General features: G+C 59.2%; 1 protein-coding gene across 1 annotated transcript in view; it reads left to right on the forward strand.

Moving 5' to 3' along the window:
- Window positions 1–1,426: 1,426 nt before the first annotated feature.
- EFNA2 (ephrin A2) overlaps window positions 1,427–21,086 on the forward strand; it is a 50,159-nt gene continuing 30,499 nt past the window's right edge. Inside the window, exon 1 of the mRNA XM_055806898.1 lies at window positions 1,427–2,014. Within this exon, the coding sequence (XP_055662873.1) occupies window positions 1,893–2,014 (122 nt within the window). The 5' untranslated portion in view covers window positions 1,427–1,892. The remainder of the gene's footprint in view (window positions 2,015–21,086) is intronic.

Raw genomic sequence — 21,086 nt, forward strand, 5'->3', positions numbered from 1 at the left:
ACGCAGGGGACAAGGGCTGTGGCACATGATGGGCCCTGGCCAGTGACGTGGGGGGCAAGGGCTGAGGCACATGGTGGCCCCTGGCTGGCATCACAGGTGACAAGGGCCGTGGCACACGATGGCTGTTGGCCAGTGATGTGGGGGGCAACTGCTGTGGCACACAGTGGCCCCTGGCCGGCAACATGGGGGGCAAGGGCTATGGCACATGGCTGGCCCCTGGCTGGCGATGCAGGGGACAAGGGCCGTGGCACATGGTGGCCCCTGGCCAGTGACACAGGAGGCAAGGGCTGAGGCACACGGTGGCCCTTGGCCAGTGACACAGGGGGGCAAGGGCTGTGGCACACAGTGGCCCCTGGCCAGTGACATGGGGGGCAAGGGCTGAGGCACTTGGTGGCCCCTGGTTGGTGACGCAGGGGACAAAGGCTGAGGCACACAGTGGCCCTTGGCCAGTGAAACAGGGGGGCAAGGGCCGTGGCATGTGGTGGCCCCTGGCCAGTGACACGGGGGGCAAGGGCCGTGGCATGTGGTGGCCCCTGGCCAGTGATGCAGGGGACAAGGGCCGTGGCACATGGTGGCCCCTGGCTGGTGACACGGGGGGCTGGCGTGAGCTGGTGCTGTGCCGCGTTATTCACGTCAGCGTGTTGCAGAGGTGGCCGGGCGGTGTGTTCATGCAAATTATTGTCTAATTGGAGGGGACACCGTGGGTGCGCAGGCTGGACGGGAGGGGGTCCCCAATCCTGCCGGCCTGGGCCCGGGATGGGGCGTCCGTCTGTCCGTCGGGACACAACCCGGTCCCCTCGGTTGTGCACCTCCCTGCCTAGTGCACCCCCCCCCCAAATCACACACACACCTCCCCCCCGTGTGCACGCGCCCCTCCCTTCCTCACGGTAAAGCACCCCCAAAGCTCCCCCCTCGTGCACTGCGCCTCACGGTGCAGAGCCCCCCCCGCAAAGGGACCCCAGCCCTGCCGGTGTGCCCCTCCCCCCGCAAAGGGACCCCAGCCCTGCCGGTGCACCCCCGCCTTGCAGAGCCACCCCGGTGCCGGTGTGACCCCCCCCATCCCTTGCAGAGCCACGCCGGTGCCGGTACGTCACCCCCCATCCATTGCAGAGCCACCCCGGTGCCGGTGTGCCCCCCCCCCCGCCCCCGGTGCCGGTGTGCGCCCCCCCCCCCCCCCCTTGCTGACGCCCCTTGCCGACCTCCCCCGGTGCCGGTTCCCCCCCCTCCCCCCCACCCCGCAGAGGAGGGACCGAGGCGGCGCGCGGGGCCCCGCCCTGAGACCGGGACGGGCGCGCGCGGCGGCCGCCGGTGGCAACAATGTGTCAGAGGCGGCGGCGGCGGCGGCGGCGGGGCGGGGCCGGGGGGCGGGGCCCCGGCGGGGCGGGGCGGGGCGGGGCGGGGCGGGCGGCGCGGGCGGGGGGCGAGGGCGGCGGGCGCAGCATGGCGCGGCGGCACTGAGGGAGCAGCGGCCTCCCCGGCCCGGCCTTTGTCTCTCCGGTGTCCCCGGAGCGGAGGAGCCCGCGCGGGGGCCTGCGGCTGAGCCCGGTCCGCCCCGCAGGTGCGGGAGACGCGCACCGGGGTTCGCTACCGGGCGGCGGCGGCGGCGCCCGGAGGAACTTGGCCGAAGTTCGGCTGTGGGCGGGCGGGAGGTTCCCGGTGCCGGGGTGAGCCCGGTGCGCCGCGGGAGCCGCCCGGTCCCCGCCGCCCGGGCGCGGGATGCGGCTGCCCCGGCGCCGCCGCACCGCGGCCGCCCCCAACTTTCCCCGCTGACGGCGCCCGGGGCCGCGGGCGATGGTGAGGGCCGTCCGCCCGCCCGCCGCCGCCCGCCGCCGGCCCCAGCGCTCCGCCGCCCGCTGAAGCGGCCGGAGCCGCGCCCGCCGCTGCCCGGGACGATGGTGCGCTGGGAGGCGGCCGCGCTGCTCGCCGCGCTCGTCGGCGTCTGCGTCTGGACCGACGAGACCGGGAAAGTTATCTCGGATCGGTACGCCGTCTACTGGAACCGGAGCAACCCCAGGTGAGGCCGGGGGCGGCGGGGGACGGGCCCGGGGCGGCGGGGTCCGGGCTGCGGCGGCGGCCAAGTTTGAGTGCTCGTTTCCCGACCCCTCCCCGCCCCCCGCGGGGCCGCGCCCGACCGGTGACCGGCGGCCGCTGCGGGGCGAGTGCGGCTCCGGCCCCCGGTTTGCTCGGGCAGCCGGGCTGGGCGGCCCCGGCGGCGGGGGGCGTGCGGCCGGGCCCGGCGGTGCCTCCGGCGCTCGCCCCCCAGAGTCCTCCCGAGGCTCCGGGGGCTGCGGCAGCATCGCCCCGTGGGGAGCGGTGCCGGGGGGCTGCGGCTCGGCCCCCCAACCCCCCCCCTTCTGCGCCCAACTTCGGAGAAGTTCCAGTTCCTCCTCCCTGTCATCCCCTGCCCCCCACCCCCCTATTCCCCCCCCCCCAGCCCCCTATGTCCCGTGTCCCCCCCACCCCGATCCCTCTCCCTGGCTCGGCGAAGGTCCTGTGAAAAAAAAGCCCAAAATATGGTAAAAAATGCCTGGGCGGCCGCGGGAACGTCAAAAATAACCATTTTCTGTGGGGGGGCACTGTGGAAGGGGCTGGCGGCGGCGCGGGGGTCCGGGCTCAGCACCCAGGACCACCCGCCTGGGCTTCGTCTTGGGAGAGAAACCGCCTTTGGTTGCCCTGTCTTTGGATTTAGATTATTTCCCCCTCCCAAGCATTATTATTTCCCCCTCCTCAGCGAGAATTTAATTTCTGTCGTATTTCTTTGTTCATCATCTTGAGGAAGAACCAAAAACTGTTGGGAGAGTTTGAAGCCAGAAGGAATTCTGCTCCTGGCTCAGGTGCTGGGACCACCAGGACCCCCCCACCCCACCCCTTTCATCCCCTCGGATACAACTCACGCACGGACCTGTTTGCGGGGGACTCCTGTAAAAGAGAAAAAAAGAAAAAAATTGGAAAAAACCTTACCACCAAACTCCCATTTTTATTTTTTTTTTCCCCCCCTGATAAACCGGAGTGATGGTGGCCCCGGCAGTGTCACCCGCCGAGCCATGCGGTGCATCATGGTGATGCGTGGGTCGCTTTGGTGGGTGCTCTGCGCCCGCTGCCCCCAGCTTTGGGCTGCTCTTTTTTTTTTTTTTTTTTTTTTTTTTTTTTTTTTACCCATTTTGGGTAAAATGGAGGTTTTGTCTCCCGTGGGTCCCTGTGTGGCACGGGGCCGTGTGGGTGCACAGTGGGGCCTGGCCCTCGTCCCCTGGCTGGGGACCTGCGGCGGGGTGGGGGCCAGCGCTGCCCGCCTGGGGGGCTTGTCCCCTCTGGCAGGGGGCGAGCTGGGAGGGGACCCTTGGTGGCACCTTTTCTTCTCCTGGCAGCGTCCCGGTGACACCATCACAGTTTCATAAAGTTCCCGGCTGCGTTTCGGCGGGTGGCCGCAGACCCCCGAAGCTGGCGGGACGTGCACGGGGACGAGAACCCTTGTGAGCGTCGGTGTCTGTCCAGCCTCCTCCGCGTGTCCCCTCGGGGGGCTGCCTGGGTGCCTCGTGTGCCTGTGCACCTCGTGTCGCCCCGAAATTGGGGCGAGTCTGTCCCTTTGTGCGTGGCAGTGCCTTCGCCGTGGGCCGCCTGCGGTGCATATGGATTTTATTATCTCCTTCACATTTTTGTGGGGGATTGTAAGAGGCAGGGAATTACTATTTTTTTTTTTTCTTTTTTTTTCCCATTGCAAAGTTTTTGGTTACAGTTCCTGGTCCTCCCCAGCTCCCACACTTTGGGCTCTTTTCTTTTGTTCTCCCAAATGCCAAACATCTGCGAGGACACCCCACCCCACCCCCCCACCCCCCCCGCCCAGTTAAACTGGCATCCCGGCCACTGGAGATGAGGACGGCATCGCTGAGCGGTCAGGGCCGTGGCTGGGATGTAGCACCCAAGTGTTCCTACGGTGATGCTGATGGTCAAAAGTAGCCCCTGGCCCTTGGGTGATGGGCGTCCTGGCAGCCGGCGTGGGACCTGGCATCGGGGATGGCTTCGGCACAGCATCCCCATCACCGCCTTGTACGTGCTGGGATGGGCGCCATGGAGCAGGCAGTGGGGAATTTATCCTCAAAAATAGGTGGTGGTTCATTATTCCACATTTTTTTTTTTTGTTTTGTTTTCTAATAGTGACATTGCCCAGGAAAATATTTTCGAGGAGAAAAATAAAATAGAGCAAAGGAAGTGTGAAGGGATGGGAGGGAAGAGCAGACAATGGCTGGTGGGCTTTAGCAGGCACGTCCGCACCGCCTGGCTCCGGGATGTGACCCAAATTTCCCCAATGTGGGAGCACCCCGTGTCGCAGTCGGCCAAGGTGCTCCCCGTGGGTGCCTTCAGGTCTCAGAATTCATGGCAATTTATTAGGTGGTACAAATACTGAAACTGCCATTGAGTTTTCTGCTTATTTCCTTTTTGAACCCAGCGGTGTTTTTATTTTGTCTGTCTCCGGAGTTACTAGAAGACTAGCTCATCCTTAAGAACGAGGGACCATGTATACATGTTTTTTCTGATCCCTTGTTTTCCTTCTTTTTTCCCCCCTACCATCTCATTTAATAAGGGGGAAATAAAAAAGAATAAAAAAAAAAAAAAAGGGGGGGGAGAAAAAAAAAAAAGGTTAAAATGCCTGGTGCTTGTTTGAATCCACAGACCTGATCTGGCGATAAATATTTTTCTTCAGGTTTATATTGCAATCTATATTTTATAAAAGACAGCAATAAATCCTCATGGTCAATATGATTTGCCCAGATTAGAATAATTCCATATATCATAATTGGGTCTAAATTAAAAATAAGTGGTTCCTCGGGATGCTGCAATTTGCCTGTTCTGTGGAGATATTTAGCCACTCGCTGTGGATTTACAGGTTTATTAATTTATTTATTAAAAAAGTGCTTTTGTAAGCATGCATTTGGAAAAGGTCGCGTGGGGTTTTGCTGGATGTAACTCCAGGGTTATCCTGGAAATAGCCAAAGGAGGAAGGATGTAGCTTTATAGAAACTCGCGCTGTTTCAATACCTGCATATAACTGTGGATTTTTGCTCTGTGGCACGTACAGACGAGCTGTCGCTGGTTGATCTCCCGGGGTGCGGGATGCGCTGGCCGTGCCCCAGCCATGGGTGCAGGTGCGGTGCGGCTGGTACCGCAGGGTGCTGGGTCCGGCACGGTGGGCAGGGGTCCGGCCGGGGCAGGGCTCTGCCCTCCGTGGGGTCTTGGGCAGCTGCGTGGTCACTCTGTGTTTCCCAGCCGGTGTGGGTACCGCTTACCCGTGGGGTTCTGGGGTGGATTTGCAGCCGTGGGACTGGGCGAGAGGTGCAGCGGGTCGAGTCTGGCATCCCAGGGAAGCATCCGCCGGTGGGACGGTGTCGCCCAGGCACCTCGGTGGCTCTGGCTTTGGCCCCCTGTGCCGCAGGAGGGTTTAGGATGGATGTCTTGGGTGTGCTACGGGGTGTTGTGTGGCGAGAAATCTGGTGTCTGGGAAACCTCCGTGCTCTGGAGAAAAAAAAAATAATATTTGTGGGAAGGAGTGACCTGTCCTGGAAGGGTCCCTGATCCCGGGACCCCCAACCTGTGGCTGCGGGGCTGCGACTGGAAACCTCTGGAAAGCCAAGGAAGGATGGAGGATTTCAGATTTGCTCTACCTACAGTTGTCTAATGGGCAGGTTATAGTAATTCCAGAATGACAGTGTTCCTGCAGCTGAACGCAGTTCCCATCTACGCTGCCGTGTGTTTCTGTATCTACAGAGGGGGAAATGTACAAAGTATTAGGTATTTTCCTCTCTCTGTTTACAGTACAGATACAAATGCTGTAAATGGTCTAGATTTTACTTGTGGCCTATATTTAACTGTGAGGTCATTTCTCTGCCTCGGAAGGCTTATTTTCTGATTCTTTCTTTTTTTTTTTTACTTTTTTTTTTGTTTTGTTTTGTGAGCACAGCTGGGATTTCTGTTCTGCTCCTCTGCACTCCCCAATCCTGGGATCGGGAAGCCGGAGAAATGGTTTTCTAGCAGGGGGATTTACCACGGTTGGCGGGAGCCCAGGTGATGTTCAGGGACAGTGGTGATGGTGGAGTAGGACTTTTGGGGGGCCCTTTGTGCACGGGCGAGGGGTCCGTGCTGCGGGGATGGTGGAGTTGGGGTGAAGGGGGCACGTCTTTGGGCAGAGGGAGGGTTTGGATGGTGCTCCCCGGCCTCTCGGCTTTTGTGCCTCTCTTCTCCGATGCTGCCGCAGCCCCGGTGCCCACCAGTGCTTTGTCTGGGAGCTCGGTGTGCGGCGGCTGGGGCGAGGGGACCCGCAGTGCTGGGGCCATGTCCCAGTGACTGGCCAAGCCTGGGCAAACTGGCCTGCGGGTCATGAGGAGCTGTGGCCAGGGTGATGGCAGCCCGTGTGTGCCGGCTCTCCTTTGAGGGAGCGAAGATGGCACGAGTTTGTTTTTTTGGGTTTTGTGTATGTTGGGTGGTTTGTTTTTTTTCTTTTCCAGGGGAATTTGGTGCTGGAGAGGGGTGGCTGAGCGGGAGGGCTCGGCCTGGGGGCAGACGTGCCCACCCCCGCCTGCGTGCTGGGGCAGGTTTGGTGCCAACCCTGCCATGGGGCTTCTCTGCAGAAACCTCCGTGTCCCAGTTCTGCCCGGACTGGGACCTTTGGGCTCAGCTCCCAGCCCTGCGTGATCCCCCTCCCCACTCCCAGCTGGAGCGCACCAGGGGCTGCACCAGCCTCTGCAAGAAACACATCCTGTTCCCCCTGGGAGTGATTTTAATCTGAATTTGAACTCTGGGGTGGTTCCCATACCGGCAGCAGGTCGAGTCCCCACACGGGGCTCGGGGTGCCGACAGCAGTGCCGGGGTGGTTGAGTGTGCCGGTGCTTGGCCACGTCCCGCATCTGCGCAATTCCTGCTCTTCTAGTTTTCATCTGTTCTGTTTTCCCTTTGTGCCGAGATCATTTGCAGCCCTTCCCACCCCTCTTTTCCAGCCCGTTAAGCCGTGTTAGCTATTCTTCACCAGCCCAGGTCTGCGGCGACCGCGGTTAATGGAGAGCACATACACACAGGTCCAGCATCTCTGACAAGATTTTCTCTCTCTCTCTGTCCCTCTTTCTCTGCCTGTCCCTTTCTAGGGACCGCAATTACATTCCCTGCTGGTCACACATTTGGTATCCAAATGCTGGCCATGCGCCGCATCCTAATGCGAGGACGGGCTGGGGGTGTGTGGTGCTGCCGGTGGGCCAGCTGCTCCCCAGCACCCCCAGTGTCCCTTGGCTTGTCCCTGTGGGATGTGCCACTCCCCAGCACCTCCAGTGTCCCTCTGCTTGTCCCAGTGGGGCTGGGGGGATGTGCTGCTCCCCAGCACCCACAGTGTCTCTCGGCTTGTCCTGGTGGGATGTGCTGCTCCCCAGCACCTCCAGTGTCCCTCTGCTTGTCCTGGTGGGACTGGGGGGATGTGCTGCTCCCCAGCACCCCCAGTGTCCCTCGGCTTGTCCCAGTGCGGGGATGCACAAAGATCATGTGGAGTGGGAACAGTGCAGGAGGCAAGGAAGAGAGGTGCCTTCAGTTACCACTGGAAAGCTTTAAAAGTACTTTCATATACATATATATACATATGTGTGTGTGTATACGTACACACGCACCTATATACACTTGACACGCACAAATAATACAGATGCCCAAAGACACCTACGCCCACCCGGCGTGCCTCTGTGCGTGGCTGGAACCGTCCCCCTGTTATATATATGTGTAATATTTACCTGTGGGCTGACAGACATAAACAGGTTTTTGTTTTTTTTTTTTTCCCGTGTCTCCAAACACTGATCTTGGCATCCAGGCCTCATCTTGTCTGTCTGTCTGGCTGCGTACGCATGGCTGTCCCACGTGCTGGTGGCGGTGGCTGTCCGTATCCGTACCTGCGTACGTCTGACAAGGTTCATCTGTCGGGTTGTCTGTAAAATTGCAGCAATTGTTCTTTAAATAGCTCCTTGTTCCTGATGGTGAAAATTTCGGTTCTTTTGTGTTAGATATTAATCATGATTTTAGAGGTTTCGTTTTGATCCTAGATGTTTTTCCCCAGTTGGGGCAGAGATCTTGCCCTGCTTCATTAGGTTTAATGGGATTTACAGAAGGCAAGCAGATCTGTGTGGTTACTTTCAGCCCCTAAGAGTTTAAATTATGCCCACCACGGCCCATCTGAGCCTGATGATGCTCCAGCCCCAAGTCCAGCCGTTTCCAGTGCTTTGAGCATCATCATGAAACCAAGACCATCCCTGGTTTGCCCCCATGGGGACTGACACCGCGGTCTGACCTGTTGTGACCTGAGCTGTGGTGGCCAAACGCTGGTGTGAGCAGGTGGCCACCGCTGATGCTTTTGTCTTTTCGGGAGGCGTCTCTGAAGCCAGGGACACCCCAAAAACGGGGCTTGTGTTTCAGTGGTGCGTAGGGGGTGTTTGTCTGGCTGCGAGCTCTTTGCCAGCAGCCCGGCCAGCCCTTCTCCCCTGGCCACCAGGGCTGGGGTCCCCATTACTGTCCCCACCGCGCTGCCGGGCTGGGTGGGAGTCGTGTCAGGGTGGCGGTGCCCATGGGGCCATCCCGGCTTGTCCATCCCATGCGATGCACCCAGACTGGTTTTCCCCCAGCAGGAAAGCTGGGAAGGGATGAGGCTATGCGAGCAGGGCAGCCAGGAGGGAGCCTGTCTGGCTAGCACCGTGCCAAGCCGTGCCACCAGCTGGGCACGATGCTGTGACCCTGCACGATCCCAGCTTGCTCCTGGGCGGTCAGGGTGTTGTTATTTATTTATTTCTCCTCCCTCCTCTTCCCCCCTTTGCTTGTTGATGCTGCTGTGGCTGGGCTGCTAAATAGCTTCCCATTGTTCGAGAGCTAATTACCTCTTAATGAGGCTCCTTACTCAAAAGCCAAGCGAGAGTGGAGGCTGTGGGGTGGGCTGCTTTTCAGGCTGGTGAAAGCAGGCTGCCTGGCAGGGCACTGGGTGACGGGAGGGCTGGGGTCACCGGACCCTCCCCAGGGCAGCGGTTGGGTTCAGCTCTGCCGCACCCGCGCCGTGAAACTGGGGGCTTCCTCGGCTGGCGGTGGTGGAGCTGCTAGCCGGGGGCTTCATCCCAAAGGATGGCTGGGGAATGGCTTTGCCAAAAGTCCCGCGTTGAGCCCCACACCTGGTAACTCCTGGGGAGAAATGAAAACCCCACGGGATTTGCCACGCTGGCTCCGGCGCTGGTGCTCGGCACGGAGCCTGGGAGCAGGTTCCCAGCTCCTCCAGTGCGACGCCTCTGCCAGCCCTGTCCATGGGACCTGTGTAACCTTTCGGGCACGTATTCTATTTTGGCAATAGATGCTGAAACCAGGGCTCCTCCAAGCTTACGCCTTGCCTGCGTCTGCCCTTGGTGGGATAAATCCTGCTTTGCTTTGACTGTCTCCTCCTGACCTGAGCCCATCCCTTGGTGAGAGGCTGGTGGGAGCCCTCACCGCTGACCAGCGCTTTGGCAGAAGGGAGCTGGGCAGCACCGTGGAGGGCCCTTGTCCAGCCCAGGGGTGAGGAGCAGAAGTTTGGTCTCCGCTTGCCAGATCCTGGCACGTCATGTGTGTCCCTGGGGCTGGGGCGGCACCGTGGGCATGAGGCTGCATGCGGTTCCTCTGCGTGCTGGACGGCGATGCTGCAGATGTGATGAAGGGGGAAAAAAAAGGGATATTTCTCCAGAGGGATTGGGAAAGCACCCACCTCCACCCTGCCCAGCTCTGGTTGAAGCCAGGCTTTGTCCCCCCTGTGCTGGTGGTGGGGGTGGGTAGGAGGATCCCAGACTTCAGGGGGGGATGAGGCGGTCAAAGCAACAGCAGTGGGGAAAAATAAAAAACAAAGGATGGAAATTCACCCCCTAGAATAATAACGAAGAGCGGGAAGGACATCCCCTTCCCTTGTGCCCATGGGGCAGTGAGGGGTTTGGCCCCGCAGGGGCTTGCAGCCCCCAAAGAGGGGAGTGAGCCTGTGTGAGCCGATGGAAGTGCAAAGGCACGGGAGATGCTGGACTTTGGGCATGGTGGGAGCTTTGGGGTGGTCCCCACTGTCCTGGCCAGCCCTCCCGGGGTGGCTTTGTGGGGTGGCAGGGCACACCGCATACCAGCGGGGCTTGCCTACGTAGTGCCTCAGTGGCGATCAGCCTGGGGCAGGACTAGGCTGGGCAGCTGGTGCTGGAATGTGGGGGTCCTGGGGCAGAGGGAGGGGGTTTGGGGTGAGGCTGGGGCTCCTGAGCTCCCACGCTGTCCAGAAATGCCCCTGGCTGCCCAGCTCACCTGCGACTCACCCAGCCGGCGAGGCTCGTGGTGGTGGTGGTAGCCCGTGATGCTCAGCCACATCGATCCCCGGCAGTGATTTAAATGCCACAGAGCGTGGCTGTCGAGGCTATCGACATCTCACGGCCTCTGGTGAAGCCAGTCAGCTCTGGGGCCGGCGAGACCTGCACTCCCATTTCCAAGCTCTGCTTGGATCCATTTGATGTTTTCCTCCAGGTCATTAAAGGAGGGAGAGGGATGCAGGCAGGAATGGGGATAAAGACTTTTTTTTTTTTTTCCCCCCTCCCTCTTTTTAATTTTTCTCCTCTTCCTGCATTTGCTTTCCAAGACCTGTGCTGTGGGAGCAGAGGAGCGGTGAGCGATGCCACTGCTGGGTGCGGGTCAGCCACGGTGCTGAGCTGCATCCCAGTGGGGCTGTGCCGGAGGGGCAGCCATGGTGGGCTGCCGTGTGATGCAGCTGTGGGCTTGCTCAGCACGTGAGCTTTCCCTGACCTGCCTTTTTTCCTGCTTTTCTTGGCATTTCCCCCCTCCCCTGCCCCCTCCCTGGCCTTACTTCTTGCATTTGCAGGGGGTTCCATTGCTTCCCCTGTGCGCCCGGGTGCCCGGTGCAGAATTGGTCCCACCAACCCACCAGCCTGGCGCTGGACCCGGTGCCGCTGGTCCCCTGGGATGCAGCGGTGAGTTTGCAGGCATCCGCACAGGCACCGCCGATATTCCCACCGTGCACTGCGGAAGCATTACCAGGATCCGCGGAGTTTAAACCCATCCTTCAATACTTTTTTTTTTCTTTTAATTTGAATACAGGAACGTGCTTTTATTTAAGCTACTTCCCCGTGCAGCCCTGAAATCCCCACCAAGAATTAAACTTTGTATTTCAGATCTTTTGTACAAAATGTTAATCTCCCCTGGCTCCGTTCCCCAGGGCTGCCGGCTTTGGCAAAACGGCAAATAAATTACGAAGGGGGTTTGTAAGGACTGGAAATGGGGAAGACCTGTTAGATGCCCCCCCCAGTTCCTCCACCCGATACCTCGGAGTTGTCTCCTCCATCTATTTGATTAGTGTGGCGTTCAGCCTAATTTCAGTGGAAACATTTGCTGTTTCCCCTGGTGTGCCTGCAACCAAGTTTTGTAGGATTTTTTTTTTTTTTTTTTCTGCAGAAGAGGAGAAATTATTTGTATTGGTTTATTTTTTTTTTTCTGTAACATTACACGGAGAGCAAAACTCTCCCATGTGCTAGGAAACAGATAAAGTGTTTAGACAGCAAATACAAATATTTCTGAGCACTCAGCCCGGCTACAGATTTTTCTGCGTGTCCTCCAGCAGGATTTCTCACTGTGTCTTCTAGTGGGTTTTTATTTAGACTGGCTTGATTTTTTTTTTATTTATTTTATTTTTAAAAAGCCCTATTTATGTTTGCAGTAAAATAAAATCAGCCAAGCCTGACCCTGTAGAGAACTTGAAAAATCCCAATTCTTCCTTTTTCCAATCCTGTTTCCACTGAGAAAAAAAGCCCCTGGACCTTGCGCCCTGCACAAAATCCAACCGCGACGGGATTATTTCAGCGGCTGAGCTTGCTGCAGCTGCAGGTGCTGGGACGGTGGCAGTGGTACTGTAAGCCCCCCCCTGAGCTGGGATGCAGGGGTGCGCAGGGACGGTGGTGGTGGCACTGTTGGTCCCCCCCAAGCTGGGATGCAGGGATGCGCTTGTGGAGGTGGAGAGGGGGCTGGGGGGGCAGAGGGTGGTGGCTGGGTTCTTTGTGCTGCAGGTACCGACCGTGCATGGTGCATCCAAAAAGGGTTTTGTTGCTTTTTTTTTTTGTTTTTTTTTTTTTTTTTTTTTTAAATTATAAATTAGCTAATGCTGCTCTTTGGCAGTGTCCCGGCCTCCCCGTGCCCGGCAGATGTCCCAGTCCCTCTGGCAGCCCCACGGGTGTCAATGCCACCCTGTGCCAGGTGCCGAGGCGGTCAGGAACAGCCCAAGCGGCTGCCAGGGGCCGTCAGGAGCTGGGGAAGCTCTTTCCCAGCCAGTTCGATAATCCCAATTATTATCTGGTTTCTCGATCAGGGTTGCTTATTAAACTTGGCACGGCTGGCTTTGCCGTTCCGGCCGCCTGCCTCAGCAGAGGGATTTATCTCCTGCCGACTCAGGAAGGAAATTGAGTGGAAAAACGTGGGGCAGAGCCCCCCCGGGGCGGGCGAGGCACCGGGGGTACCCAGCACCCGAAGTGCCAGTGGATGCTGGTCCAGCCCCAAGCAGCTGTAGGATGCGGGAGCGATGCTGTGGCGTGGCCACCCCATCCCTGTGCACCAGTGGAGGGTCCAGTTGGTGTCTGCATCCCCCCCAGTCCGTACCTGGAGGGCTGTGTGGGGCCGTGGTGGCTGCAGCCAGGGTTTTCACACAATGGAACAACCCTCAGCTCTGGGATGGGAGCTTTTATTTCCGTGTTGCTTTGAAATGTTAGGTGCTTTAAAAGAATACATAAACGTTTGCTAAATAGTTGTTATTTTCCCCTTGCCCTGGAATGAAAGGGAACAGTTATCAGCCTCCTCTCCCCCTTCGCACCAGGAATATCAGCTTTTTTTATATTCAGGCCTTCCAGCTTGAATTCCCCAGCTTCCCGTCACACAAACATTCTTCAATGCTTTGCTAACCGATGCTTCCTCTTGCGTTTCTTCTGCAAATTTTGTTTTATTTTTACCAAGACAATTTGCCGGACCCGGTGCCGCAGCCGCCTGTGCCCGAGTCGGTGTGCCAGCCTTTTCACAGACCTCGGATCAGTTCTTGGCGTGGCCGCGGTGCTGGTGAGCGGGGCTGGAGGTGGGAGAGATGCTGCTGGTGAAGATGCTCTCCCAAAGGTTTGCACTCCTGGTGGTTTGGTGCTTGGGTGTTCAATGGCATTTCCCTGTGCTCTGCTGAAAAACTGGGAGCCGGGTGGTTGAGTGGTCCCGGACCCCGCCGGGTGTTAGAGCCTCTCGGAGGGGCTGTGGTCAGCCCCTCGCTGCCCTCCGTAAAAACAGGACCTGCTGCCTTTTGGGCTGGCACCTCCTGTGGATCAGCCCGGATTTATTTGTTCCTCCAGAGCGCCTGGGGCTGGTGGAAGGGGAAGGGGCTGTGTTTGGGGTGCTGGTAGGGGGAATTGCCCCACGGGGCTTTTTTGCTGGGGGCAGAAGCATCCTAGGGTCCCTGGAGTGGCTGTGTTCCCTGTGTGGTACAGGGAGAGGGGAATTGCCTCCTCTCCCCACAGCCTCGTTCTTCTGTTTTTGTCCCAGCTCCTCTTTCTTGTGCCCTTCCACCATTTTCCATATTTTTTAAAAAACTGCACAAAACCTGTAACTGTATTTCCATCTCCCTGTGCTGTCTGTTTGCCAGGGCAGTGGGCGAGCTCCCTGCTTGCGGGGTCCCCGTTTTGGGGTGGGGGCTGTCCCCCATCCCCTCCCCGCGTGAGTGCTGTGGTGTTTGGGAGTGCGGTAGGCTCCGAAATCCTTTATTCCAGGAAATTATTGTTATCCCAAACCCTACAAGGTTCTTATCTCCAGGGCAGCCTCATGCTTCAGGGCATGGTGTCTCTCTTGGAAATCATCCAGACTCTCTCCCTGGGTTTCCCAAGGTCATGCAGGGTGGTCAGGAGGACCCTCTGCCCCCCCCCCAGCCCCAGCTCCGGCAGCCCTGCGGGATGTGGGATGGAGCCGTGGTCCTGCCAGGTTGTGCCGTGCCACATCCCTGGGGCTGGGGGGGTGGGGGGGTGGGGAAGGGGCTATCCTGCTGCCACTGGCACCACTTTGTGGTTTTACAACTGAGTGTCGGATACGGCACCAGCACGCGGCAAGTCTGGCACCAGCTCTGGCTGCAAATGCTGGTCAAAATGGTGCTGCGGGTTTGGTTTCCAACAGAGAATCCCAACTGCTGTGCAGAATAGAAATGGCTTTTGGCTCCGGTCCTCATCCAGCGTCGTCTCCGTTGGGTTGCCTTGGGTTTGCAGGTCTCGGTTTGGCTGGAGCCGGCTGGGCGTGCGGGGTGCTGAGTCCCGTGGAACACCGGGGTCCCCCTGCGCCGCGGCTGCTGCGCCATTCCCACACTGCCGGGCCCTGCGAGGTGGAATTAGAGGCTAAAACGAGGGGTGGGAACAGGGATCGCCCTTTGCTGTGGGACATGTGCTCCGGAGGTGGCATCCAGCTCACCTGGTGCTGGCGTGCCTGACATTCATCGCCATCAATTCTCTTTGCCTTGGACCAGCTCCCGTCTTCCCCTGCCCACGGTTCCCGGCTTTTGTTGCCTGTTATCCCTGTCCGAGCTATTTCTTGGGATCAATGGCTCTCGGGTCCAGCCACCCAACCACCGGCTCTCCAGCTGGATCGGGCTCATCCCTGCTGCCATCCACAATTGTTCGTTTTCTGCCCTGGCTCCATGCTGGAGCGCTCTGGTGTTGCGATGTGATGTGCTGGTGGGGCTGGGCGATGCTGGGAGGGTGTCGGGGGCCTGGTGTGCGCGTACAGCAGTAGGAGTCTGGACTCCAGAAAACGTTTTAGAGCTGATTAATAATAATAAATCATAATGTTGTCTTTTACAATAGAAAGCTTTTGGATAAGGTGGAGGGATACTCTCATCGTTAAGACAGCAAGCAGGGTGTGAGTTCTGGATTCGGTTTCCAGCTCGTTACACGGAGACAAATGGCTTCCCCCCTCCCAGCCTCAGTTTCTCCGCCGTTAAGGTGAGGATCGCTGCCAGAGGCTAAATTAAGCAATTAATATTTGTAGAGTGCATGGAGAGATTGAAAAGGACATAGCTCTCCCAGCGCTGTGCGGTGTTTCCTCCTGCTCCGTGGCCACACCTGGGAATTTCGGCTGGGAGCCAGAGCATCCCCCGGCAGCACCAGGAGCGTGGCAAGCGGTGCCGGTGGCGTCGTCTGCGAAGCCCCTTCGTCGTGTCCACCAAAGCGGGGGCACGAGGAGGGGGTGCAGCTCCTTCTGGGCTGGTTTGGAGCCGCGGTGGCTCAGAGCCGCGGCTGGCGCCGGCGTGCATCGCACGGCTGAGCGCGTTTGACAGTGCCAGAGCCCAACTTCATTATGGCCCTTTGCCGGCGCGTCCCTCATCCCTCGCTGCTCCAAGAGTGGGCAAAAACCTGGTGTCACCGGTTCACCCCCGTGGTCCCATCCCTGGCCGGAGGGGAGCCCAGCTGGATGGGGTTTGGTTTTTTTGGGGTTTTTTTTGCTTAAACGTTGTAATATTTGCTTCACATTATAAATCACCCCGCCCAGGCTGCCTTGTAGAGGGAGGATTTATGGGCGCAGGTGTAGCTGCAGCAAGAGGAACGCTGTTCCTGGGGACCAACCTGGTTTAATGTTTTTATAATGACGGTGTTGCAGCAGTGATCGCGTCGAGGGGAGAGGTCTTCCCCAGCTCTAAATCCTGCCCCAACGGTGCTGCTGGGGCTGTGGTGGGAGCGGGGATCGGTCCCTGGAGCGGGATGGACCCGGCTGGGATGGTGGGAGGTCTGGCACATGTCTGTGGTGCTGCTCAGGGTTTTCTCCATGCTGGAAGGGGTTGCAGGGCTGGCACAATGGCAGGTCGTACCCCCAGCCATCATCTTCTGGTGTAAATCAGGAGCCTGAAATGGGGGATAATCCAAAAAGGGGGTTTACAAAGCCTGGGGGTGGGTCCAGCAGCCTGGCTGAGCCCTTCCCGGTGTCATTCCCAAGTGATGGAGCTGTGTGAGGTGCCCTGGGCTAGCCTGGGCTTGGACCCGCTCTTGTGCCATGTACAGGGTCTGGTGGGGACAGATCCTGCTGCGGTGCTTAAGGAGTATCAGCACCCCTGGGGTGACTGGCCCCGCCAGCCTCTGAGGGGCAAAACGGGCATCTCGGTGTGTTTCATGGCACTTGGCTTTCGCACCTCAGCTCGGTTCGGCAGCTGGGAACGGGGGTCTCAGCCCTTTGGGACCCCGTCATGCTGGGGTGACCGCACCCTTGGGCCCCAAGGACATTTGTAACTCTGTGTGGGGACACTCACGGAGCCGGGATTTGCAACTGGTGCAAACTGGGAGGCTTGGCCAAGTCCTTTGACGGCCGGTGTAAATCCCAGGGAGGTCTCACGTTCTCACCACAGCTGCATCGGTGTCGCGCTGGGGCTGTGGGAAGGCCATTAGCTGGCTGCTAACAAACAGGACGGGGTGAGGGGGGGTGGGGGGAGGTGTTGGGGGCGCGTGATCAGGACAGGGACACTTGGTCACGGAGGGGCTGGGGGGACCCTGTTAGGGCTCTCCCGGCAGCCAGGGCAGCTCCAGGGGGATTTTCCCTGCACCAGTGCTGCCCGCAGCAGCACAAACGAACCAAGTAATTGGCAACATGGAAATATTTTGTGCTCATTAAGCAGTGGGAAGCGGTGGGTGAGGAAGCGGTGTTCTCCAGGGCAGGCAGGGGCTGCCGGCGGTGTCCCCGGGGGCTGCCAGTGACCAGAACCCCGTCCCCCTCCAGCTGGAAAGTGGAGCCAGCAGTTACCGGCTGAGAGCCGGGGCAGGGACCATGGCACGGAAACACTCCGGGGTTGGGGGCTGGCGGTGGGAAGCCCCACTCCCTGGTGTGCTACGGCAACAGAGGAGCAGGATCCCGGCAGCATGTGGTTGAGAGCCCCGTTTTGTCAGGGGCAAGAGCAAAATTGGGGAGTGCCGGAGGTTCACGGCCACTGTACAGGAGGCTGGGGCTGTCACCGCGTGTTTTGTCCTGGCTACCGTCAATCCCACGGATTAAACCTTGGAACGGCGGATCTCAGCGGCTGCCTTCAAGCTCCCCGAACCCTCCGTTCCCAGGCGACTGGGGGGCTCGTTCCTGCGAAGGTCAGTGGCCCAGGGACAGCTGCTCCCTGGCGCCCCGGCATGGAGCCGTGGGCTGGCAGTGGCCCCCCAGCATCCTGCCACGCTCAGCCCCGAGATGCGCTCACGGTGCTCAGCACGGCCGAGGCTTCGCCTTCTGGTCCCCCCCACCCCAGTGTGGTGCGGGGAGTGCCCGGCAGTGCTGCAGGCGGGGGAAGCTTTATGGCTGTAGTTAAAGTGACTTTATGATATTGTATCTGAACAATTGCCGGCTATTATCTGGATCGATGCTGCGTGATTGAGACACCGGTTGATAACCCAGCCAGGGCCTCTAATCGCTTTTAAACCATGCAGGGTCGTTTGTGCTTTCGATAAAACCCTTCAGCATTTTCTGTTTTAACTCTCTGCCCCTGGCTCTGGTGAGTTTTCCCCCGGGGCTCTGCCTGCCGCGGTGGGTGCAGGCAGGCAGGGATGTGGCGAGTGGTACCCGCCTCATGCAATGTACCACGGCCCTGTCCCTCTGTCCGATGGGTGGGGACCGGGATGCTGGGGGAGGTGGGATGCACGCTGGCCATAGGGGGGCTTCAGGGTGCTGTGTGGTGCCCAGCGCTGCTGGGTCCCATCCTGCTCAGGGACAAGAGGAGAGGCAGAGGGTGCGTGGGGAAGTTTTGGGGTCCCCTTCCCACCTTCGCCTGGCTCGCAGCGACCTTGGGTGAGTCACGTCACCTCTGTGTGTTTCATTTTCTGCAGCTGTAAAATGAGGACAATGATACCTTTCCCACCTTGCAGAGGGGTTGGGAGGCTTAATTAGTTAATGTTCGTAAAGTGCTTTGAGGATTAATTAATATTGTGACTCTAATTTTTTCCGATGGTAAAATGCCACTTAAATATCTCCGCACTGGTACCTTCCTCCGTGACCCTATAAAGCAAATCTACCCGGGGATGTCACCGGTCTCTGCAGGAGCCAGGCGGCCCCGTCCCTGGCAGGCGTCGTCTCCCCAGTGCTGAACTGGGAGGCCAGTGGTATTGGGAGGAGAACAAGGGGTCCCAGGGTTGGTGCCCTCTGTGGCAGCTGTCACACCAAGACTGTCCCAGAGCTTGGGGTGCACTCTGCTCACTCCCCAGTGCGGCCACCTGGGTCTGATCCTTCTCCTTTGCCAGGTTTTCCCTGCTGGAAGCAGTTCGTATGCTGGGATTGCCACCATCACCTTGCTATGACGCTGCTCGTCCCTGCCCAGCCTGCTTGAGCACCTTTGGCATCCCCCATTCCCAGCGGGCTCCACCTGCTTGGATGCTCCTGTCCCCACCTGCGCTGTGGGAAAGTGCCCCCAGCAAATCCCACATCATGGGTCTGATCCCATCCAGCATCTCAGGGGGCTGCAGGGACTGGCCAGGAGGGTGGCTCAGTCCCGAGAGGGCTGGGGATGCTGTACCGGGAGAAGCGTGAGCCCAAGCGCTGAGCACACACTGTTGGTGCTGCGCAGGCATGATCCCGGCTTTCCCCGTGAAAACAAGTTGTTGTGAACACACCTGCCAGGGAAGCTGCTGGCAGGCGCGGGAGGGCATTTTCTGGTATCTTAATTCCCGTATGCCATTAGTCAGATCGCTGACTGGCAGGTTTTGTTTCCTCCGAGATGATTTCTCAGCAGCGGCTCTGCGCTGCGGTGCTCTCCTGCCCTCCCTCCTGCTCCGCTGCGGGGACACGGAGCTGCTGGGGACTGGGGACGGTGCTGGCAGAGGGGTCCCTGTGATGGCACGGCCGTCCCTGTGGGCCCCTGGGGGTGAAACTGGCATCTCTGTCAGTTTTGGCATCTCTGGACTATTGCTGGCGGGAGGTTTCCTGCACGGGAGCAGCCAAGGCAAGAGCTGAGCATGTTCTCCTGGCTGCTGATGACCCGAGGGAGCTCAGCCGCGAGTGCTGGCACGGAACGGTGGCTTTTTGTCATGTTGGAGACATGCAATTTCCAAAATTTTGGCTGGTGGGGGGGGAGATGGTGGGAGGATGGTGCGGTCCTGGGTGGGACGGGTTGATGGGTTGCGATGGAGCCCCGGGACGGGAGGGTGGGTGACAGCGGGAGCACTCCTGCTGCAGAGCACTGGAGGAGACCGGGACCTGCAGTGGAGTGAGGAGGGGGGAGTTCCAGGGGAAGCCACCATTCTGCTGTCTGGTGGAGCTGGAGGAGAAGGAGCATCTGGGCTGGAGGAGGTGGGAGAGGACGAGCCTGGCTCTGGTGCTGGTCCATGGCTCCCATCCGTGGTTGTCACCAGATGCGGTGCAGAGCTGCGGCGGTGTGAGGAGAGGCACGTGCTGGTGCACAGTGAGCGTGCTGGGTCTCAAACCCCGCTCTGCCGAGGGCGTCGGGGGGCTTTGAGGCAGGACAGGCTGACAGCAGTGTCCCCGCTGCCCGGACCCTGCTCCATGCAGTTAATAACATCCCGGCAATTAAACTGGAACTAATGCAACGATAAAAATAACACGCTGTCCTTCTGCAGCGTGCTGCATCCCACAAGCTCAGAGGTGTTTAAAAACCCATTTAAAGCCAGATCCTGCCGTCAGACCAGTGCGGGGTGTGGAGGGGGTGGCACTGGGATCTGCGTGGCCACAGGGCTGGCATTGTGGGTTCCAGCCCCGACCATCTCCTTGTCTTCTGCAAGGTGTGAACAGCCCCAGTTCTCTCCAGTCAAGAGACTGGTTTGCCAACTGCCGGGTTTTAAGTAATATAAACTATATGAATTTTTTATTTTTCTTCTTTCTATAGTTGTTTAATCCCCAGGGGTTGGTTTTCAGGCTTTTCTCCATAATGTGAAGAGCAGAAATGCATTCTTTTAATGGTAATTGAGATTCTCACATCATTGCAGGACTTGGAAGCTGCGATGGGCTTTAAATAACGTGAGAGTGGGTGAATTCTGGTTCTGGCTCCTCAGATGGGTTTCTGTGGGTTTTTTGTGTCTTCCCTCACTTTGCTCCGAGGTTGAAGGGGCCATGAAACCACGTCCTGTGTCCCGTGTGGAGACACGCTGCCCTGGGCACCCTCCCCAAAGCAAGGATGTGACTTGAGGGGTAGACCGGGACCCACAGGTCTTGGTGTCCTTCAGGAGACCCCTTGGGAACAGCTTTGGTGGTGACCTGCATCGTGCGCCCCGTTGATGGAGCCACCTGCCAACCCTTTCCCAACTGGCTTGTGCCTGGACGTTGGAGCTGGGTCCTCCCAGGCTGAGGTTTGGGGAGGATTTTGGCTTTGCTACCATCTGCCCGGCATGGTGGGCACCCAGCCCTGCTTCTGCCGCAGGGATGCTCGTGCTGGTGTGTTGGAGCAAACCTCGTGTCTGCAGGGGGGGAACTCTGGGGCAGGGAGGTGGCTCATCTCAAGCAGAGCCGCCCTGCGGAGGCTCTGTCCTGGCTCTGCACCAGCCGTTGGTGGGCTCCTGCCCCTCCGATGAGCCCTGGATGCCTACCTCCCCTTTTCCTTTCGGTTGCGAGGGAGCAGATGGTGTCCACCCTGCCTGCTGCTGCAGCTCCCTCCTTCGCCCCGCACGAGTCCGGGGTGGTTTCTGGAGGGTGGCACATGGTGGTGGGACACGGTGGCTGGCAGGACACCCGTGTGCCAGCCCGGCTGGAGGACCTGGGTGTCCCTTCACTGTGAGTCCTGAAACCTGGAGTGTGGGAATGCCGTGGCGGAGCTGGCGTTGCCATGCCAGTGCCATCGCTGCACTGGGATAAATCCCAGCACTGGGATAAATCCCAGCACTGGCAGCACGCGGCCGTGCGGGCAGGACTTGCCCACGCTGCCTGTCCCCACCAAGGTGAAGCTGCTGCAGGGTGGTGGAAGGGGCTGCCTGGCATTTTCCTGATGGGGGGCGGGGGGGGGAGGCGGGGAGCGTTTTCTGGCTGCTGGGGAAAACATCTGGATCCAATTTCTGCTCCGTGTGCAGCTGGGCCAGACCCACTCCTCCCACACAGTGTGATGGGAGCCA

This window comes from Falco peregrinus, chromosome 5 (genome assembly GCF_023634155.1).
Source record: "Falco peregrinus isolate bFalPer1 chromosome 5, bFalPer1.pri, whole genome shotgun sequence".
NCBI lineage: Eukaryota > Metazoa > Chordata > Aves > Falconiformes > Falconidae > Falco > Falco peregrinus.